Raw genomic sequence first — 22656 nt, forward strand, 5'->3', positions numbered from 1 at the left:
TTGTTAAAGGCTTCACAATCATCACAGAACGACAATACTGTGAAGGAAGTCCATACAAGCGTTGCTACCTGAGGATTACTGAGGAAAAAGTATTACAGTGTTCCTCTGGAATTCCCATTCAAAACTTTAATCCCTTTCCTAAGGAGGGCTGAGAGCTTTGTACATGTTGCCTTGTCTCAAGTGAGCAAGTCAGACACCTAGACAAAAAAAAAATGTAAAAATGGAAGAGTCTTTCACTTCTAAATATCTTTCTCATCATACTGCATACTAAAAAAATATAGATACACACACACATACACACACACACACACACACACACACTCCAATCTAAATGAAGAAATCAGAGAAGCCCACAGGTATTTATCACAGTTTTAGTTGCTGAGTTGAGCAATGTATTCCTGATAATCATTATAATGATTAGACATCATTGATTAATTCTCAAGACACACTCAGAAACTAAGAGTTAAGATTACTCCTTTTCTATGCACCTGGAGTCTATCTAAGGAAAAAAAATCATAAAGATGATCTGGTCGGCATGGAGGTGTTTCCTACACCCTCTGCAGCTCTCCAGGTGGGGACAGCTTCATGAACGACCATGCAGCTATGCGTGTAAGGGGACCCACACTCTCCTCAGCTCCCTGCTGTGAAAATCTTACAATCCTGAGTAATTTCTTAGCACTGTGTCCTGCACTCATTTTGAACAGCAAAGTATAGCGTCAGCCCTGTTCCCAAGTTTCCAAATACTAATTTTTTTTCTACTGTTCCTAATAATTCTATCCCTGTTTAACCTCTGAGTTTTTTAAATCAGCTGCTTCATCCAGAGAAATTATTATAATAATCATTATTATTATCAAGCTCAGGAAGTGGATACTGTAAGTGGAGTTATAGCTATTTGTTATGATTATCTTCTTACACATTTCAAGTAGAATCCACTGGCTGTTTACCACTGAAGGACAATGTCTACCTCCCAATTCATCTGAATTTCTGGGTCATATAAACCCGTTTTCTATTAGTTGTTCAGTTTCAATAAGAAACCTACAAGGCAAATCCTCCCCAATTATTCGTGATCAGGTTAATCCAAATAAACACTCAGGGAAGTCTTCACTTGGAAAGGTTAGTAAGCAAAAGAAATATGTCAGCAAGTGCTTTGCATCCCTGAAATGCCTGTGTCTACAGTGATCAGGTACAGAGACGATTTCTAGTTCAAATATAACTTAGCGATTGCCACATGGTGCAGAATCTTTCCACCCCTACACTCCAAAAACCCAATCAGACAAGTGCCCGTAATCTGACTCCCCGTTCACTGGAGCCCAGGGGCAGGCAATGAGAGCTGCACTCTGGCCAGAGACGGCATGAGTGACAGAGCTGCAACCAGGCGGTGGGGGTAAGTCCTGCTTTGCTTTAAGGAAACAACGCTGCGCGCTACAAGATGAAACTCTTTCATTGCAGATATCCGTGTCTTCTCAGACAGAATCTAGACAGCGACAACAGGACAGGTTGGGGGTTCTTTTAAGCCTGGGGACTAAGTTTAGGTACAAGAGAAGCAGAGGGAAAGGAGAAGAAAGGGGATGCTTTCTGGCATGGGAAATTACTCTGTAATAATTTTCATTAGAAAAATTACTCACCCGGGAACTGTCCAGGAGTGGATGAGACAGTGTATTCAGCTAGGAAGGAACATGTCTGGTTCACTGCACCCGGGTCATATCAACAAATCCCCCTTTGTTCTGGGGGCGGGAGGGGGGAAGAAAACAGCAAGAACAAATTCTGTTGGTCCATTTCCTGTGAATGTAAACACATCAGGCCACGTTGATGGTGATTGTGCAGCCGTGAGCAATGCTGGGGAGATTCCCACAGAGGCAGAGAGATACATAGATGCTAGAAGTTTCGAGGTCCACAGCTAGCTGAGGCTGCTTGGGGGGGATCAGATTTTTGTGGGTTTTAAGAAAAAGAGGGAGCTAAAAATCATTTTAAGGTTTCTAGTTATGGTTCACAGGCTTGGGTATTTTGTTCTTTTTAAATTTCTCTGACTAATGAAAATTTGAAGTTTAAAGAGCAACTGAGTTTCTTGCTTAGGTCTCTGGAGAGGGTACAGGTGTGCGAGCAAGCAGGGAGAGGTGACAAAGGGGTGTTAAAGGGAGAGGCTGGCCTTTTCCAGGACCGCCTCCCCTGGGTGCCCTGCTCCCTGCCCACCCAGCTCCCTTTACTTCCTGCTTGGTCTCTTTCCTCTGTGTCGGGCTGGAGAGGACAGCACCTGTAACAGCCCCTCTGCCACCGGGCTGCAACCTGGGCTGCTGGTGAGTTCAGAAGGGACTCTCCTTACTCCTTCTTCAGTGTGAGTTCTCAGAGCTTTTCCTCTTGGGGACTTTCCCACGGCTCCCCCAGGGCACCCTCTGCTCCATTTCAGCTGCTGTTTTCACCTCTCCGTTATCTCCCCTAAGACATACATCATACATTGTCCCAGGGGGGTCTTTAGAATTGCTTGATTGACTTAGAGGACCACACTCGGGCAGGGCACATCTGGGGTAGAGCTGGCTGCCCCCTTGGGTAGGTGAGCATGAATACAGCCTGCTTTCCCTTTCCAAGTCAGAAGGAAAGCCCCATTGTAAAGCAAATAGCAAAGGAGAAGTCTTAAAGGTGAAGAAAGTCTTCCACAGTCTGTGTCATGGAGTCTTCTTACTACCTACACAGAACCTAGGCTCCCTGGACCCATGCATGATGTTCAAAAGATAAGAACCTCACAATATATATGGGAAGTTACGCAATTCTTGAGCCCTTGGTTTTCCAGCCAGTCCTCTACATAGTCTACTATGCTAAATGCTGCCTATCTGTCTTGTTGCACATGAGGGACAAAAATGAATGTCCTAGGTAAGGAGGTAACTGGGGTGTCTGCCCTTCTAAAGGGGAGTTTAACAATTTCTGACCAAAATAAGCAGTTGTGTGGGTGTCTTCCAACCCCACACTTTTCAACTCCCAAGATCTAAAGACAGTAAGGAAGAGAGAGGGCAAGAGCAAAGTGACTCCCTTCCCAAAGGCTGCTGTGGCGTCTCTCATTTCCTGACCTCATTCCCAGCTGCTTCCTCACCTCCTGCTCCCCTCCGTACCACCTCAAGCTCCTCAAGAGGAGCCGATAATGCTCCAGGGTCTAGCCCATGGGAGAGAAGTCCTCAATGGGAAGCACCTTAGCCCTCTTCACAGAGCCTCTGCATTGTTTCCTGACACACACCCTCTTTCTTGCTAAACTCCCTAGCTCTGTACCCTCTGGGTGGGTAGACTGCATGGGGCTGGCTTACACACTCCAGGCTCCTGGATTTGGAGAAAGGGGTGCTTAGGAGAGATGTCCTAGTAACAGTTGGGGGACAATGGAGCCCAAGGAGGTACTATTCTGCCTCCCAAACCCTTTTGAAGTTCCCCTCTCTGGTACCTGACCCCTCTGACAGCTACTTCTGTCGGTCCAACTGGGAGCCTGGCACCAGCCTGGAGTGCCCACAGCCTGCCCTTCCAGAGTCCCTCAGGCTCCCCACTGGGACTGAGATTGTCACATCCCAGTGCTACAAGCCCAGATCTGCCCAAGGGCTGGGGCCCCACTGGCTCCCAAGCCACTGCCACCTGCAGCTTTCCACCTTCTTGCCCAGGGCAACAGCAGGGAGTGCCCCTGTCCCAGCTGAGTCCCTGTCTGTCCCCAGGGCCCACACCAAGTATCGGAAGTCCTCCACGAGTTTCCCTTCCCAAGACAGTTGCACAGTCCCAGCTTCCCTGCAAATCTCCAAATCCACACGCTTCTGAGGGTAGGAGTGGATACAGGGCTCTATAAATCCATTTTCAAAAGGCCTTTTTGAAGCTGCAAAATGCAAAACTGGAAAAGATCTGCCTTTGTAAGGTATGTTTTTCCTTCTTCTTCAGAAGGATGTTTTCTTTATTCTTCAGAAATGTATGCATAATAAAATATGATCATCCACCCACATTGTCATCTTATCGAGCTCTCCCCATATTCCCACACCTCTAATCTCTGGAGTCCCTCATCCTCGGTCATAGGAGCATCTTCTAGCAGTGGGCAGCAGATGGTGCAGACATGCATAACAGGCGCTGGGAAATCAGTCCAAGACTGAGCGCTCTACCCCCTTCTTCAATTGACTTATTTATGTGTGTGATGAGTGTTTTGCCTGCAGGTGTGTCTGAGCACCACTGGGTGCAGTGCCTATAGATGGCCGAAAAGGGCTCTGGAGCTTCCGGAAGTGGAATCACCCGTGGTCGATTGCCACTGTGTGGGTGCTGGGAACCAACACAGGTCCTCTGGAAGAACAGCTAGTATTCTTTAACGCCAAGTCATCTCTCTAGCAAACTCCCTCCACTTCAAATGCTCTCTGTTCAAAACAAAAGACACATGGAAAGTATATGTTTTAAAGCTTGCCTAAGGGAACTAACTCCCAGCTAAATATATTTTATTCTTAAACTCTTAAGGAACTTGGTTGAGACAGTGTCCTTTCTAGGGACAGCTGGGGTTGCAGTCCAGTGAATAGGAACTGGAAGGAGATCAGAAGAGCAACCTCTTGGCTACTAATTAGGGAGACTTCCAGAAGCATTCTGTCTTGGTTTGCAGAGGATGTTCCACAGCCCATCCCCAGCCTGCAAGACTGAAGGCTTGAAGGCTTGACCCCCTCTGGCAAATTTCAGTGCCCCTTCCAGCTGAAAAGCTAGGTTAGGTTGGTGGCTTCTGATTCTTATTGTGTTCCTCTTTCCAGTAAGTGTGGACATTCGTGCAGTAGAGAGAGGATCATGGTGGCTTTCAAAGGGGTCTGGACTCAGGCGTTCTGGAAGGCAGTCGCAGCAGAATTTCTCGCCATGCTGATCTTCGTTTTGCTCAGCCTGGGATCCACCATCAACTGGGGTGGATCAGAGAACCCCTTACCCGTGGACATGGTCCTCATCTCCCTTTGCTTTGGACTCAGCATCGCTACCATGGTGCAGTGCTTTGGCCACATCAGTGGCGGCCACATCAACCCCGCGGTGACAGTGGCCATGGTATGCACGAGGAAGATCAGTATTGCCAAGTCCATCTTCTACATTGCTGCACAGTGCCTGGGGGCCATCATTGGAGCCGGGATCCTCTACCTGGTCACACCTCCCAGCGTGGTGGGAGGCTTGGGAGTCACCACGGTAAGAACTCTTCGATGTGCTTATTTCTGTGCTAGGATGCCAGGATGCTTACAAACTAACCTCCAAGCTGGCTCAGGGCGGCGAGAGGCATACACAACACAGCCTGATCAAGGAGCGAGGGATATAGCTCAGTTGGTGGACAGCTTGCCTGGCATGTAGGTCCTGGGGTACAGTGGCACATATCTACAATACCAGCACATGGGAAGTAAAGGCAGAACCAGAAGTTCAAGGTCCTCCTCACCTATGTATCGAGTACAAAGTCAGTCTGGACTACATAGAAAATTGTCTTTAAAAAAAAAAGAGTGGAAACTTATAGTAGTTTTTAAGATATTCACAGAAAAGCCAAGCATGAGGGTTGCTTATAACCCCAGCCCTTGGAAAGTTAAGGCAGGAGGATCAGGAGTCAAGGCCACCCTGGATCATACAGTGAAACCCGGTCTAGAAAGAGAAAAGACATTGAGAAGACATCATTATTTACTATTTAGTAACTTGAACATGATTTAAAAGGTCTCAACATGCTTTGTTTCTCTCCTACCACAGTAACGACATGAGTATGTTTTTTTGAGACAGGCTCTCACATTCATAATCTAGCTCATGCTGGCCTTGAACTTGCAGCAATCCTCCCGTCTGGGCCCCCTGTGTGCCGGGATTACAGGTGAAAATCAGCAGAACTGGCTTGAATGTATTTTTATCATAAGGCCTTCCAATTATTTGCTTATTAGCAGGGACAGACTTTGTTGCTTTTCATGTAGGGGACTTAAGATGATCTGTGTAAAGTGGCATGCCTTCAATCTCAGCCCTCATTAGGCAGAAGCAGGCAGATCTTTGAGTTCAAAGCCATTCTGATCTACAAAGTAAGTTCCGGGACAGCCAGAGATACACAGAGAAACCCCTGTCTCAAAATAAAAGGTGAGGGAGCCCACAGTCATGGCTCTTCACCTTGCTCTTCGTGAGTGGGCAGTGTATTACTGGGTAGCTCGGCACCAGTCTGCTTTAGTTGAGATACCCAGGAGCTAATCTAAACCTAATCTATGGGTCTAATAATGGCCTCATAATATTATAAATCTCTGAAGAAAATCCTTTGCACTCTAAGTGCAGCAGTAACACATTTTGCTTGTGTTGCCAAACACAACATTCAGTGAAAACTCAGTCACTGTAAAAGTAATTAGCTATAATGGTCCAAAATGAGTGTAAATTGATTCCTTCATTTTAGGAAGTGAAAGGATGGATATCTCAACCTGGGGTTGGTAGAAGACTCAAGTTCACAATCACTTCCCATGCCAAAAAAGTACACCCTTCAAATCGTTGCATTGCTTAGACCTAGATTCTTGCTTCAGTTCCGATGGAGTATCCTTCTCTCTCTCCAGGTTCACGGAAACCTTACTGCTGGCCATGGGCTCCTGGTGGAGTTGATAATCACATTCCAGTTGGTGTTCACTATTTTTGCCAGCTGTGATTCCAAACGGACTGATGTTACCGGTTCAATAGCTTTAGCAATTGGATTTTCCGTCGCAATTGGACATTTGTTTGCAGTAAGTTTTAAGTCCATTTGAATAATTGATCGTCTCACTTAGCCTCACCCTGAAGCAGGCCTGAAGATGCTGTTTACAGTTGGATCTTTCTTTGGTTGTTTTTAGTATTAAGCAGCTGAGAACATTGTATTGTTTTCTGTGGCAATCCCTCTGCAGCTTTTACCAATGTAACCAGTGACCTGGCCAGTACAAAACCACTGAAACATTTGCATTATTTCAAGAGTGCTGTTTATTTCAGTGTTATCATTTCAATAGATACACGTTAAACAGTCTGCCAACTAGCTGGACATACCCATGTACCATACTGCTTGTGCCATAAAATACAGAGCTCATTCAGATCCAGCCATATCTGTCGATGGGAAATGACCACGACAACTACAAAGTGGCTAAATCTCAGTGCTCCTCTGAAGAGACAGCAGCAAATTACAGCAAATGGCACCCGTTACCAGCCCTATTTCCAAAATGTCTGAGGTTTTGTTCTTTTTCTCTGCAGATCAATTATACCGGGGCCAGCATGAACCCAGCCCGATCCTTTGGACCTGCCGTTATCATGGGAAACTGGGAAAACCACTGGGTAACTACTAAATTGATAAGTCCCATCTTACTGAAGTTAGGAACAATCGTCCACAAGACTCTCTTTTTTAATTTGAGCTAAATTAGAGCACTAGTTTCTGCTGCTTCCCCTCCCCCGACCACCCAGTTCTCAGGTTATTATTGCATCTGTCCCAGGGAGTAGAAACAGTCTAGCAGAATCCTGCTACAAAATACCTCATAGCATTCTGTTCTAGGTCTTCATTGAGAGTTAGGTTTTCTTGAAGCATTGGTCTGGACATATATCTGACAGATAGCACGAGAATACTTATACAAAGGGTTTCCTATGTGGAATAAATTTAAATGATAAGCGTGTGCTGAATATTAGTGTTAAAATCATTGAAAGAAAGGCTTCCTAGCAACAACAGAAAGCAACATTATTATTTTAAAAAAAAGAGAAAGAACTACTTTAAAGTATCGCCTATGACAAAGGTATTTAACATCCCAGTTTGCATAAGCAGAGTATAATTAATAGCACAGGGGCTGGGACCACATGAACTGTGGTTTGTACCAAATAAATGATGCAGATGTTTATGCCACTGTCACCACAGCTGTATCAAGAAAAACAAATGAGCGCCAGGAAGGTGCCCTTTTCATCTCAGGATGCACCTTCCTGTCAGTCTGGACCTGGAGCAGTGAGAGACATAATCTTTTCTGTTTCAATTACTTCTGTCAACAGGAGAATTTATATCCTTTAAATCATAGGCAATCGTGAAAGCCACTCATCATTAACTTAAGTAACCTACAAAATGCAAGAATAAAACATATATATGCAAGTTTGAAAAGAGACCTAACTTTCATTGCCATTCACATATTGTGACTGTGATTTCACATTTTTAAAATTATAATTGCAACAATATGTTGTTTGTGCTTTGATCTTATGCATGTGGCTACAGTGGCTCTGGGAAGAGCTACTCAAGAATGACATGACCCAGCAAAGGAGGAAAATATCACACCATGACTGTATAAACTCCCTTATACAAAATGTGTATTAGGTTTTTAAGACATAATTTGGGTAAAGATATGCAAAATCTTGATCCCCAAAGTCATTCATTGGACTGGTCATTTTGCCACTGATATTTCTTAGAAGACTTACTACATTAACAAAAATAAAATTTACTTTATGTGTGTGTGTGATGTATGTTGAGGTGTGTGTGTGAGCTCATATGTGTAAGTATAGACACACACATGCCATGGCATCTGCATGTCAGAGGACAACCTTGGGAATCAGTTCTCATTTTCCTCCTTGTTCACAACAGGGTCTCTAGTTCACCACTGAGCACCAGGCTAGCTGGCCCTGGGGATTCCCTTAGCTCTGCTTGCTGTATTCTATCCTCCTGTAGGAACACAGCAATTATAGACATGCATTACAGTGTCTGGATTTTATGTGAGTCTCAGGGACTGGAATTCACATCCACACACTTGCATGGAGTCACTTTACCCACTGAGCCGTTTCCCCATCTCCCAAAAGGAAAACTTTAATAATAAGTTTATAGATTATACAATAAATGGGTGAGTTTTAATTTGGTGATATAATGACAATTTAGGAAGTTTTTTAAACACTTTTATGTAGTTTATGTGTTTTTCTGTTTTCATCAATAAAATTATTCATAAAAATTGAAAAGTATTTTAAAGTTACAGAACTCTGTGTGGGAATAGCAATTTCTCACCCAGATTTATTTTTGAGAACACGGCGCCTGCTGTCTTCTCTGGAGTGTCATGGAAAGGGTAGTGATTGTTTGCTATGGCTGTTCTTGTGGGACTTGAGGCCTGTGAAGTAGCACCGATCTAATGAGATCTTACCAAGGGAACAGAGAGCAAAGGCATTTAGAGGAGGGCTCTCATTTCTCCTTTGAAAGGGCACAGGGAAGATAAACTCTCCTTTGGGCTCTTTCATGTTCAAGATAAGGAGCTTGGCTGGTCCATCGACTCTCCCAGCTACTTCCCTGTTAAGGACATGTACTCTGCTTTGGTGAGAAGCCTGGCTCTCCTTTAGTCTGTACAGTAAAGATGCCGAGTACAGTTAATTTCCGGATGGTGTTTTAAGTGAGACATAGTAATTCTTTTCAGATAAGAGAACCAACAGTAAGTAGGTAAAAGAGTGTTCTAAAGCCAAGTAAACAAGACAGCTCAACTCAATCACTTAAGTGTGTTATCGTAAGTAAGCTTGCAACCTCTCCAACAGTCAACTTTCCAAAACATAAGAATGTATATTTTAATAATATCTGTACCAAAGATTATTAATGAGATGAGAAAAATGCTCCATACAGTCTGTTAGAGTGCTCAGTAAACCGGGGCGTGGTCCCAAATGGCTCTATTGAATGAGCGCCTAACGCGCTCCAGAGTGCATGTACTCTACAGCACACGGCCCAGCCTAACCGGATGAGAACTGACTCGTTCTAGGAGCATCACTGATGTGATCAAGCATGCTGTTTGCTGACCTCTGTAGAAGCACTCACTAACCCTAGTCTAGTCACCGCCCCTAAGTCAGAACAGGTCTTCAATGTAGCACTCCTCAGAGGGAAACACTCTCCAGTGAGAAAGATGCATGAACTCCAGTGTTTCCTCTACAATGAAGTCAACAAACCTTACAGAGAATAAACATCAAATAAGGAAGCTAATTAACAGCCAAGTTGGTTGCACACAGTCTTAAATTGTCTAGGAAGTAGAAACCTAACTGGTTTTCATGAGCACAAAGCTGATAAGTGGCATTCCGTTTAGTTGTCACAGCCGTGTAAAATATATATATATATATATATATATTATAGCCCTGCTTTGCAGATAAACAAAAAGTAAAACACAGAAGTCACTAGTGGTAGAATCTGATTGGTGAAGTGCTTACCCAGCTTGCCGGACACCCTTGGTTCCCTCTGCAGCACCCCACACTGGGCTTGGAACACGTGCCTGTAATCCCAGCACTAGAGAAGACACAGGGATTATCAGTTCAAGGCCGTCGTCCTCAGCTCCGTGGATAAGAGACCTTACCTCTAAATGGAAAACATCCCTGATCTAAGCACTCACACTGCTAAGTGGCGAGGAGTGAGCTGCATCCATTGTGCATACTGAATAGCAAACACCTTAAATGATAAAAAAATATATGATTATACAGAAAATCAAGGTAAAAGGCTACTACAGAATACATAAGAGAAACATGCTGCAAAAACTTCCTTTTTCTTTTTATTTGAAGGAATTCCTAGTAGAGTTTGCTTAAGTTGTGGACCCACCAGAGCAGAGTTATTTCATGTTAAGATTTATCATAAAGTTGATAAACCTGATGTGAAGGTACCCACCAATATTTTAAACACTCGTGATGCTGAGGATGGAGGAATGTGAGTTCAAGGTTATCCTGAGTTATGCATTGAGTCTTAAGAACAGCCTGAGCTAGACCTTGTCTCAAATCATAATAATAAACAATAATCAGAACATTAAAAATATAATATTAAAATAAAGAAGATAGAAGACATTATTCTTTCTTATTTTATGTTCAAATGCTCTTTAATAATTTATGGATCTTTGATGTAGACTTGGTATATTTTATCAATTGTTTTCAGAACCATCTGTATGCGTGTGTGTGTGTGTGTGTGTGTGTGTGTGTGTGTGTGATGCAGTTGCTGACTTGATTAAGTCAGTTAAACTGTGTACACGCGGGCTGTCCAGTGAGACCACTTTTCACCCTCCTCTACTCATCGCCTCTCCTCTCCCATCTTTCCCCAGATATACTGGGTTGGACCAATAATAGGCGCTGTGCTCGCAGGTGCCCTTTACGAGTATGTCTTCTGCCCTGACGTGGAGCTCAAACGGCGCCTTAAGGAAGCCTTCAGTAAAGCTGCACAGCAGACCAAAGGAAGCTACATGGAGGTGGAGGACAACAGGAGTCAAGTGGAGACGGAGGATCTGATTCTGAAACCTGGGCTGGTGCACGTCATTGACATTGACCGCGGGGAAGAGAAGAAGGGGAAAGACCCATCTGGAGAGGTATTGTCTTCGGTATGACTAGAAGACAGCACTGAAAGCAGGAGAGACTCCCTAGAGCTGACCTCGGATGTCCTGCCACCCATCAAGGAAACAGATTTGTTATAAATTAGCCACCTGAGGTTCCTTGTTTCATGTCTTATTACTCAGTTTGAACAACACATAGTTTACTATTATCAATGGGGGGAAGAAGAAACCTATAATGAATATGAAATGTTAAAAAAGGGAAATATTTTTTAAAGTATCCCCCAAATAACAACAGAAAATGTGTACAAAGATTTGACCAAGTCTTGCCTTACAGAGCATGTGGGCGCCTCCATGAGGAAGCTGGTGTTGCCAACCCTCACCTGAATATTGACTTCACCAGCGTGACTTAACAATGACAAAATGTAAGTCACAGTGCCGTACTCATTCAAAGGAAGAAATGTAGTAAGTTCTTTCATGAGCCATCCCTTATTTATAACTACCTCGGTAGCAAGGGTCATTGCTGATATGCCATTTGTATTTAAAAGACAAATATCTGACTGGCAGATCCCAACCTAAATTCATTATAATCCTTCTTCCTCCTCAAATCCCAAGAAACTATAGGGCCAAAATCAAAAAATTTGGAAAGAATATTAATTTGTGTCCATGTGTTAGCGCCACCTAACGAAATATATACATGAGGCATCCACTGAGGTTCAGGATAGACAGACCCATGGAATCTGTCGTCAGAGGGAGAGGGAGTCGGTATCCCTGTTACCAAACGACTGATCTGTTTTCAGTGCTCGTTCTGAAATGCGCCACACAAGACTAACCACCTAAGCTTTTAACTGCTTCATTTACTTTTGAAAATTTATTGGCAAAACTGGGGAATTTGTCTGTCATGCTGTTATCTATATTGAAGCATTAGCTGAGATGTTTTTGACAAGATTGTTACGAGCTATGTCCTGACTCTCTGTTGGTATCTAAACCCTGCTTATTCTAGAAGGTGTCAACTGGTCCTGTCCATCCCAACTTCTAATGCCACCTCTCTTCCCTTGTCACCTGCTGATGATCTTCACTGTGAATGTAATAATACTTAGAGTTAACCAGAATACGTGGCAGACAAGGTACAACACGGTTGCCTAATTAAAAGGTGAGAAGACAGCCTCTGTTTCAGGCGTACCATGTGACCCATTTTTCCTAGTGCACATAGTATTAAGCATTTTTAAAGAATTTACCCCACTGCCTGGTTTATGTTAAAACCATTTGGTTTTCCCATGCTGTTTTGCCTTCTGTCAATAGAATGCTCTGTGGAAACCCCAGTTTCTTCCATCATAACCATCTAGTCTAGCACTTGTCTTAGACAATGCGCTGCAAATGTCAGTTTCTCTTAACAAAAGTCAGTAGTGGGAGAGAGGAGACCGTCTCTGTGAGGACTAGCCAGCTTGCAAATGGCCGATAATCGAGGGCTTTCTTCTCCCAAGCACAATTCCGACTGTGTGACTTCTCATTGTTCATGGCGGCTTTGTGTCTGTGGCAGCGAGATAAAGGACCACTATTAAAGCTGATTCTCTTCGGTGCTAGGAAACCGATGTGCAACTTCCCAGACAGCCACAAGCCCAGCGGATGTCTCTCAGTGCCACCGGCATCCTCTACGGTAGATGCTGGAAGCACAGGCTCCCTTTGTAGGGCGTCGAATATACTACACCAGAGACAGAGGATTCTCCCTAACTGAGTGGCACTCACAGAACCAGGGCATGAACCTCCCAAGGGTGGGTTGTGCACATTATTTCAAGTGTCTTTACAATACAACACGTAGGCTCAAGGTCAGGGTGCTTCAGTTCAGGAGGTGTGGTATCAGCCATCAACAAACACATCAACTTCGTTGGCAGGATAGCTGAGCAGATGTCTGGTCACCGTTTCAAAACCCTGGCCTGTGGCTGTTTCTGTGTGCTGTGCAGCTTCCTTCATACAGACCCCTTCAATACTCATGTCCAGTGACCGCATTCAACATGGTAGGGCCTGAAAAACGGTGAATTCTGGCTTTGTGCTTTGATTTTTAGCAACTGGCATAGTGCCAGGTACACAGTAGGTAATCAAAACAAGCATGTTATTTGATAATAATATATGCCTCTCATTTGAGATTTAAGATTATCAATAATCTTTTCTAATTTTTCATTTTGCTCAATATTTAATGAAAGTATAACTTTTCGTATCATCAAGGGAAAGCAACATGGACGTGAAAACAAAGAGTGTGTGTATTCTTACAATCTAGTGTTTAAGAACCGAGGGGAAGGGCTTCAGCATTCTTTATCTTTGCATAGGAGACATTATGTCTCGTATTTTACTCAAGGCTCTGCCAGTAAAAAAGTAATGAAATTGTACCTTTCTAATGACATCTTTGCAGCAGGGGTCTATTGCCTTGTGGGTGGCACCAAATTATCCAGTGTATTAGGAGATCAGGGCTTTTTCCTTTAATCCCTTCTTATTAATGAAGTGCATAGTGCTGAACAGCGCAGTGCTGTTCCCCAGAGACAACCAGTGACTGAAACAGCGCAGAGATCAGAACCGAGAAACCAGAAAGACATAAAAGATTCATACGAGCCATGGAACAATGCCAACCGTGTTCCCTCGGGAAGAGAACAGACATCCCCCAAATTTCAAGGTGGTCCATACAATGAAAATGTACATAGTCTGTCAAAACAGTAGAGAAGGGAATCGTTTCCTTTAAGATTTTGAGGGTTTTTAGAAATGTAGGACTCAGATTTTAAATGTGTGTTTTCATTTTCTTCCAAAACTCCTAACTTTTTACACTTCAAAGAAGTCTTTTCTGGAACCTAAGTCACTGGTAATTTTAATTATTTCTGTCATGTGACACACTCATAAATTCTTTTTTCTTTCAATCATTAGAGGGGTGTCCTACCACAGCTCATAGACACTGCTGGACAGCGCGCCTCTCTGTTAAAGATTTCATAAGGAGATTATAAGTCTCTGGAAAACGTGCATGATAGAAATAAACTGATTTACTAGAGGTCAATTCCAAAAAGCACGACTCTTCTAGATGAATCCAAGCAATGTGTGTACTGATCTAACCTCATTGTGGGAGCAAAATTCCAAAACTGCGTAACAGATCAAAATGTTGGCACTAATCCTTGCATGGCTCTTTACTGCAACACGCTGACACCTTGCCCAAATGTCGCAGATGTGACAGAGACACTGTCTCTTTGGTAACTGAACAGACAACTTAATAATAAAAACTACAAATAGTTCTTATGATGAGACTACAAGATATGTAAATTTGGAACACTTGGGAACTGAAAGTAGTAACATCTTCTCCCAGCAAACTCACAGAGTGGAAATTACTAGGAAAGCATGGTTACTGTATTAATAGCAAAACTCACTTTCTTTCCCTCAAGTTTTCTGAGCTCATGTCTAAGCTTCAGTGCTTTTCAGAAAACCCTAATAACACAAACCTTTGAAAACCACAATTCTCACAAATAAATGTTGGACTTTAACCTCAAAAATCAAAAACAGTGAATATTCACTTTTTGCAAATAATTTCCCATAGCTATGAAAATACACAACCAGCATGTTATAGAACAATGCCGTGAACACTACATTTAAGAGCAGTTACACAGTTACCCTTTTAAGTAAACAATCAAGAGCTAAAACATACACCTAAGTTATACATCCTATTTAGTGTATCCCATAGCCTTTCCAGGGTTGATTAGGCAAACACACAATTTATGGAAATATATAAACAATTATTTGTCATTTTATGACCCAAATCACAATAAACTTGTAACTCATGATGAACTAAAGAAAATAAAATAAATGTATGGTTATATTCACAATTATTTATTAACTGAAATGCTATTCCTACATTAAAGTTAATGCTAAAGAGATTTAAACTGTAATGTCTAATATTTTAAAACGTCTATTAAAAGTATTAGCAGTGTGACTGGGCTCCATGTCTTATGTTGCATGTCATGTTACTGAAGGTGGAGTGAAACATGCCCCAGCACTGCTGAAGCATGCACAGGCAGCCCGTTTATACCGTTTATACTGGGTTTCATGGTCTGAGTTGATAAGGATGACTGACCAGGTCTCTTCCTCAAGAAACAGGTTCTACCAAGATGTGAACTCAGATCCTCTGGATTCAGAATCCAGAGTGTTAACCATTATACCATAGGAGCTAGTGGCTTGTCGTATTGCTAGACTCACACAAATGAATCCTCAAGTGTTTTTTAAAATAAACTGTATAAGTGATGATGTTTTAAAATTCAGTTGCAGTGTTTGCACTTCCATTAAAAAGCACAGAGGTGTTGATATTTGATTATAATCTACGCCAAATGGTGACAGATACCATAAGTTCATTTGTACTTTCTGAAAGCCTGTATAGTTTATACTGCAGTTGTCCCTGACTGCAGACAGTGAAGATCGGGTTTTCTTAGGCTACATTCGTAATGTCCACAGCTACAAAATAGACTATAGGGTTAACAGCTATTGTCACAGTGAGTCTCAACGCAGACTCCAACATCTGACTGCACTGCTGCATAGATGCTCTACCTTCCGAGTGTCTGGCTACTCCTGTCCACCCAGGTGGATAACATAGGCTCAGTAAGTACTTATTTGCCCCACCCCCATTCTTGATTTAAAGGACTTCCCAATTTTTAGCAGTTATAGACCTTCTTTGCAAGGTTGGGGGTAGTCATGATCCTTAGGAGACAGATCAATATATATATATATATATATATATATATATATATATATATATATATATCTCATATCATATTATGATATATCATATTATGGTGAAATAGTTTGTTTAGGTGCCTGTCTCCTCCACTAGATTCCAAACTCCTTAATGGCTATTAATGCACCTTATTTATCCTGTGTGTTTTTCTTTCCCCACTGTCATCCCTGTGCTGTAAGAGGCTTGACATCCACTGGATGAGTGTTCACTGCAAGGACAAAGCAAATAAAGAGTGTCTTAGAAACATGAGGAAATGCCACAATGCCTTGTTCTTTATCATGGTTGCTTTGAGCTGCTGAGATGTGTGCACTAAATATTTGAATTCTAATAATTCCAGGTAGAAGCTCAAAATTAGTTCAAACACAGAAAAAGAAAAGTTCACACAGAGTATGCAACACTAATTGGATTTCTAAAATGTATACCCAATGTGGAGGCAACAAGACATGTTTCCATTGCTGTGTTTATGCAATGGCCAGATGGTAGATGAAATTTAGTTCAGTTGAACACTTCAGCAAGCAAAGAATTTTAACAAGCATGGAAAACTTGATGTGGAAATGTCAGCCTACTTTTTGATACTTATTTGGTTTGGGAAATTTCCAAATCTATGTCACCTCAACTAATTCTTACCATTTTTTTTCATTTTCACACTTCTTCCTTGTCTTGGTTTTGTTTGTTTGTTTGTTTTATATCCTGACCATGGCCTCTGCTATCTTCTCATCCTGGTCTCCCCCCATCCGTTGTCTCCCCTTCCACTCCCCAAACCTTTCTTCTTCTGTCTGCATCCTGGAATGGGCAGGTCTCCCATGAGTATAAACAAAACATAACATATCAAGTTGCAGTAAGACGAAGCAACTTGCCATGTATTAAGGCTGGACAAGGCAGTCCAGTATGAAAAGTAGTATCCCAAAAGCTAATAAAAGAGTCAGAAACAGCCCCTGTTCCCTCTGTTAGGAATACCACAAGAGAACCAAGATACACAACTGTAACATGTGCAGAGGCCCTAGGTCAGTCCCGTGCAGGCTCCCTGGTTGTGGGGTCAGTCTTTGTGAGCTCCTATGAGCCCAGGTTAGTCGATATCTGTGAATTTTCTTGTGATGTCCTTGACCCCTCTGGCTCCTACAATCTCTCTCTACAGCAGAATTCCCCAAGCTTGGCCTATTGTTTGACTGTGGATCTGCATCTGCCTCCATCAGCTGCTGGGTAACACCTCTCTGATGAAAATTGGTCCAGACACCAATCTGGTTACAGGTGACAACCAGTTCAGGCAGCTTACCCACTATTGCTAGGACTCTAATCTGGGGTCCTCCCTGTACACTCTTAGAGGTTCTCCTACGTCAGGCATCCACCCAACCTGAAATGCACCCCCAGCAGTCCCCTCAGCACACTACCCCTCTATGTCTCCCCAATCTGATTTCTCATGTTCCTATCCCTACCTGCCCTCAATCCGCTCATGAAATTTTTATTTTCCCTTTTCAGGGAGATCTGGGTGTCCCCCATGAATCTTCCTTGTTATGTAGCCTCTCTGAGTCTGTGGACTGCTGTATAATTAATTATCCTTTATTTTACATCTAATATCCACCTATGAGTGAGTACATGCTGTGTTCGTCTTTCTCGGTCTGGGTTACCTCACTAGGATGATTTTTTTTTCTACTTCCATTCGTTTGCCTGCAAATTTCATGGTATCATTGCTTTTCACAGCTGAGTAAAGCTCATTATGGAAATACACCACATTGTCTTTAACCATTCTTCAGTTGAGGGGCATCTACACTGTTTCCAGGCTCTGACTATTATGAATAATGCTGCTATGAACATAGTTGAGCAAGTGTCCTTGTGGTATGATTGAGCATCCTTTGGATATTTGCCCAAGAGCAGTATAGCTGGGTTTTGTGGTAAGTTGGTTTCCAGATTTCTGAGAAACTGTCACACTGACTTTCAAAGTGGCTACACAAGTTTACACTCCTACCAACAATGGAGGAGCATTCCCCTTGCTCTGGATCCTCTCCAGCATGAGCTGCCAATTGTGGTTTTGATCTTAGCCATTCTGAGAGGTGTAAAATGGAATCTCAGAGTCATTTTGATTTCTATATCCCGGATGGCTAAGGATGTTGAAGATCTCCTTCTTAAGTGTTTCTTTACCATTTGAGATTCTTCTGCTGAGAATTCTGTTTAGATCTGTACCACATTTTTAATTGGATTACTTGGCTTGTTCATATCTAGTTCTTGAGTTCTTTATATATTTTGGAAATAAGCTCTCTGTCAGAAGTGGGGTTGGCGAAGATCTCTTCCCATTCTGTAGGCTGCCATTTTGATCTACTGACAGTGTCCTTTGCCTTGCAGAAACTTTTCAATTTCATGAGGTTCCATTTATTAATTTTCTTTCTTAGTGCCTATGCTATTGGTGTTCTCTTCAGAATATTTGATATTATTTCCCACTTTCTCTTCTACCAGGTTCAGTGTAACTGGATTTTTGTTGAGGTCTTTGATCCACTTGGACTTGAGTTTTGTGCAGAGTGGTAAATATAGGTCAATTTGCATTCTTCTTCATGCTGACATCCAGTTAGACCTGCTCCATTTGTTGAAGATGTTTTCTTTTTCCCATTGTATAATTTTGGCATCCTTGTCTAAAATCAGAAATCTATAGGAGCATGGATTTACATCGGGGTCTTTGATTCAATTCCACTGATCCACTTTTCTGTTTTTCTGCCAATACCATATGGTTTTTATTACTATAGCTCTATAGTAGAGCATGAAATCAGGGATGGTGATACCTCCTGAAATTCTTTTATTATACAGGATTGTTTTAGCTATTCTGGATTTTTTTGTTTTTCCATATGAAGTTGAGTATTATTCTTTCAAGGTCTATAAAGAATTGTGTTTTTTTTAATGGGGGTTGCATTGAATCTGTAGAATGCTTTTGATAAGATAGCCATTTTTACTATGTTGATCCTACCAACCCACGAGCCATTTTTTGATCTCTTCCCCAATTTCATTCTTCAGAGACTTGAGGTTTTTGTCACACAGGTCTTTCACTTTGCTAGTTAGAGTTACACCAAGATATTTTCTATTATTTGAGGTTATTTAAAGGGTGCTGATTCTATGATTTATCAGCCTGTTTATCATTTGTATATATGAGGGCTATGAAGTTGATAGAGGTCATTGTCTGGGTTTTAAGAAGACACAAAAGGCTTAAAAAGCTGAATTGTGCTCTTATGTTCTGAAGTCTCTGAAAAATCATGATATCCATGTTAACAGTATTTTTATGTACCATGGACATAGTAAATGGCTAATGCTCATGAAATATAAGAGGAATGGGTGATCAGATGCACACATGCATAGATGGATGCATGCATAGATGCATGTGTGGATGAAGAGAAGAAACACTGCTCTAAAGGCATCTGTGTGAAGAAATGGAAATCTTAGCCTGTAGAAAGAACGGCGGTCTGCGTCCCTGCCTGCCACCCGGCTAGCTTTACCCGAAATAATTACACGAAAACTGTATTCATTTAAACACTGCCTGGCCAATTAGTTATAACCTCTTATTGACTAGCACTTACATATTGATTCAACCCATTTCTATTAATGCGTGTTGTCACTTGACTGTGGCTTACCGGGACAAGTCTAACCAGGGTCCATCTTGGGGAGGTGAGCTATGGCGTCTGCTTGCCTCTGCTTTCTTTCTCCCACAATTCTGTTCTGTCTACTCCACCCACTTAAGGGCTGGCCTACCAAAAAGGCCAAGGCAGTTTCTTTATTAACTAATGAAAGTAACAATTGACAGATAACCCTCCTCCATCATTAGCCTATGCTCTTTGTTCTCTTGCAAGGGACCACTTATTACAGAAGAGTACAAGTTTGTGAAAGTATTATCCAAGGTAAAGGAAGACAAAGAAAAAATTATCTAGAATAGTTAGCAACTATAAAAACATGCGGTTATAGTATATATATATATATATATATATATATATATATATATAATTTTTAATCATTTTATCTCAAGACTCATTGTAAGGTAAGCATCTCTATCATTTTTGTCTCCAAAGATGAAGAAAACTAGTATTTCAGGAAATAAATTACCTCACATTACACATAGCAGAATCCCAACCATCTGTATGATTCTCCTGCACCTAAACAGATCTGTCATGGCCACACCAACCCAATCTCTCAACAGCTATATGCCTTCGACGACCTGCACACACACATATATGCATGTGTGTGTGTAGGTATCATGTATGCAGGTATCATGCATGCAGGGATTTACTTATACTTTGGAAAATTTGGAAAATTGAGTTTTTTCTTTGAGAAAATGTTATCAAAATCACTATTTAAGATAGAGCTTGGTTGGTCCTGATGTAGCTAAAGGTGTGTATTAATCGTAGCTACTGTTAAATGCTTCTACAGCTCAATAACAATAGCGGTTGAGCTCTTACTGTGCACTCAATAGCTGACTTCCCCAATTTCCCACCCTTACAGAAACCTTACAGGGTAGCTGTTGGCATTATGCAGATATAAGCAGAAACGGAAGTTTAAGGAAGTCAATCAAAGTGTTCAGTCACAGGACTACCGGGGACAGAAGTGAGATTCTAACCCAAGCAGTCGTGCATACCTCCCTGCTCCAGGCCGCTGCCCTCTGAAATGATGTCCTCATCTTAGCTGAGGAACATTCTGGTTCCAGTAACTCCAACTTTCATTGTCTATATTTTTCATGCCTTTGATTTTTATATCATTTGAGATTACAATATACTGGAACATTTCAGTTGTGCCCGACCTAATCACTCACTATCGCCTTTGGAGGAAGATTAAAGCCTCGAGAGCAAATTCCACACAGATAAGCTAGCTAAACTTACAAAGTGTTTTTTAAAGAGGACTTTGAGAAGCCAGAACTTTCTCTGGTGAGCAAGAGTAAGCCAAAAACTTCTCCAACAATGCATCATCTACATTTTTGCTCAAAAAACAGCAGCTCTTTGTCCAGAGGCCCACGGAAAAATTTGTAATTTTACTTATTAAATATCTATAAATAAAATATTAAGAAGGATATTTGTGAATAGTATTTGGAAACAATCTAAACTTTTGCATGACCACTTTGCCTGAAACATACTATAGAGTTAAAAGACAACTTTTGGAAATATTCAAGGTATTTTTGAATGAGTCAAATTGTTAACCCTACCACAGTGGCCACAGCTTCCTGAAACAATTGGCATGATGCCTACTACCAATGTTATCTCATTCCGTAAGAAGAAAACGGTTTATGCATAAGACTGGGTGTACTTATTACTGTTGTATTTCCAAATTACAAGACGGTAAGCAAATGCAGACTGGCAGAAGACAGAAAAAAAAAACCCAAGGAAATGAGTCTTTGAATACCCACTGGCAATGAGTATGGGAAATGGTTTCAGGAGATGGGAAGGAAGGGAAAGGACAGCATTAATGCCTCCACAGTAAAAGTGAGGAACAGGGTTACAAGCTCTACTACACCCCTCTCCCCACAAGCACTGCTAAAACTGCCATTGTCTCTACACAGAGAAAAATCCATATGCACTCAGCCTGCCATGGTGACATGCAGAGATAAGTCCTTATGCAGTCAGCCGAGCATGGTGACACAGGACTATACTCTCTGGAACTGGCAGGCTGACCCAAGAGGATGGCAAGTTCCTGGCCAGTTTGAGCTACCTAGGGAAGCCTTGTTTGGAATTTTTGTTCTAAGATGGGATTGGGGGAGACAATTCAGCCTGTAAAATATTTGCCTTGTAAGCAAGAATTAAATCCTCTCAGAGTCCACATAAAAAATATCCAGGTGTGCCGGCACATGAGGTAACCCTAGCAATAACAGATGAGAGACAAAGATGGATGAATCTTGAAAGCTCACTGGCCAACTAGTCTAGCTTCTGGAAGTTCCAGACCAATGAGGGACCGCGTGCCAAACCTAACGTGGAAGATACCTGAGGAATGGTACTCAAGATTGTCCTCTGGTCAATGCAAGCAGGCACACAGACTGCTCTCTCTCTCTCTCTCTCTCTCTCTCTCTCTCTCTCTCTCTCTGTATGTGTCTGTCTGTCTCTGAGTATCTCTCTCTGTGTGTATCTGTCTTTGTCACTGTCCCTCTCTGTCTCTCAGTCTCTTTCTCTGTATCTGTTTCTGTGTCTGTCTGTCTGTCTCTGTGTATCTTTCTGTCTGTCTCTGTCTGTCTGTCCATCTATCTGTCTCTCTGTATTGCTCTGTCTACCTGTGTCTCTCTCTGTCTCTGTCTCTCTGTCTCGGTCTTTCTCTGTCTCTCTGTCTTTGTCTGTCTGTCCATCTATCTGTCTCTGTGTCTCTCTGTGTTGCTCTGTCTACCTGTGTCTCTGTCTGTCTCTGTCTCTCTGTCTTTGTCTATCTATCTGTCTGTCTTCCTCTCTCTGGTGCTAAGTCAGCATCATTAAGTTGTGTTGTTCTGTGTTGCTATTAATGCCCCCGAAAGAACTGATCTGTGTACCATCTAGAACAGACTAAAGTTCTAACTTTAACTCTCAAAACCATGGGTTAAAAGGGAAGGTCTTCCTGAAGGATGAGAAAAGAATTTTTGGCATCCTGACATTCAACTCGAAATGTTGGGTAAAGACAAGATTTCCTCATTTCTCTTAGGAAATTTCTGAAAATTATTTCCTTAAAAGTATGAATAAGTGGCTAGAGAGATGGCTCACACTGTTTTAG

At 42.1% G+C, this 22656-nt stretch overlaps 1 protein-coding gene and 1 long non-coding RNA gene across 4 annotated transcripts in view; one reads left to right on the forward strand and one right to left on the reverse strand.

Moving 5' to 3' along the window:
• The window catches only part of LOC146891835 (uncharacterized), a 30512-nt gene extending 28406 nt beyond the window's left edge, over window positions 1–2106 (reverse strand). For all 3 annotated transcript variants that reach the window (XR_015734739.1, XR_015005439.2, XR_015005440.2), the window contains exon 1: window positions 1626–2106. This is a non-coding gene — a long non-coding RNA (uncharacterized LOC146891835). The remainder of the gene's footprint in view (window positions 1–1625) is intronic.
• On the forward strand, window positions 1244–15174 carry Aqp4 (aquaporin 4). Its single transcript, XM_048447917.3, has 5 exons — window positions 1244–1384; window positions 4740–5154; window positions 6522–6686; window positions 7180–7260; window positions 10992–15174. The coding sequence occupies exons 1-5, from the start codon at window positions 1353–1355 to the stop codon at window positions 11268–11270; spliced, it is 972 nt and encodes a 323-aa protein (XP_048303874.3). The 5' UTR covers window positions 1244–1352; the 3' UTR covers window positions 11271–15174.
• The last annotated feature ends 7482 nt before the right edge of the window (window positions 15175–22656 follow it).

Source organism: Myodes glareolus, chromosome 13 (genome assembly GCF_982192425.1).
Source record: "Myodes glareolus chromosome 13, mMyoGla1.1, whole genome shotgun sequence".
Classification (NCBI taxonomy): domain Eukaryota; kingdom Metazoa; phylum Chordata; class Mammalia; order Rodentia; family Cricetidae; genus Myodes; species Myodes glareolus.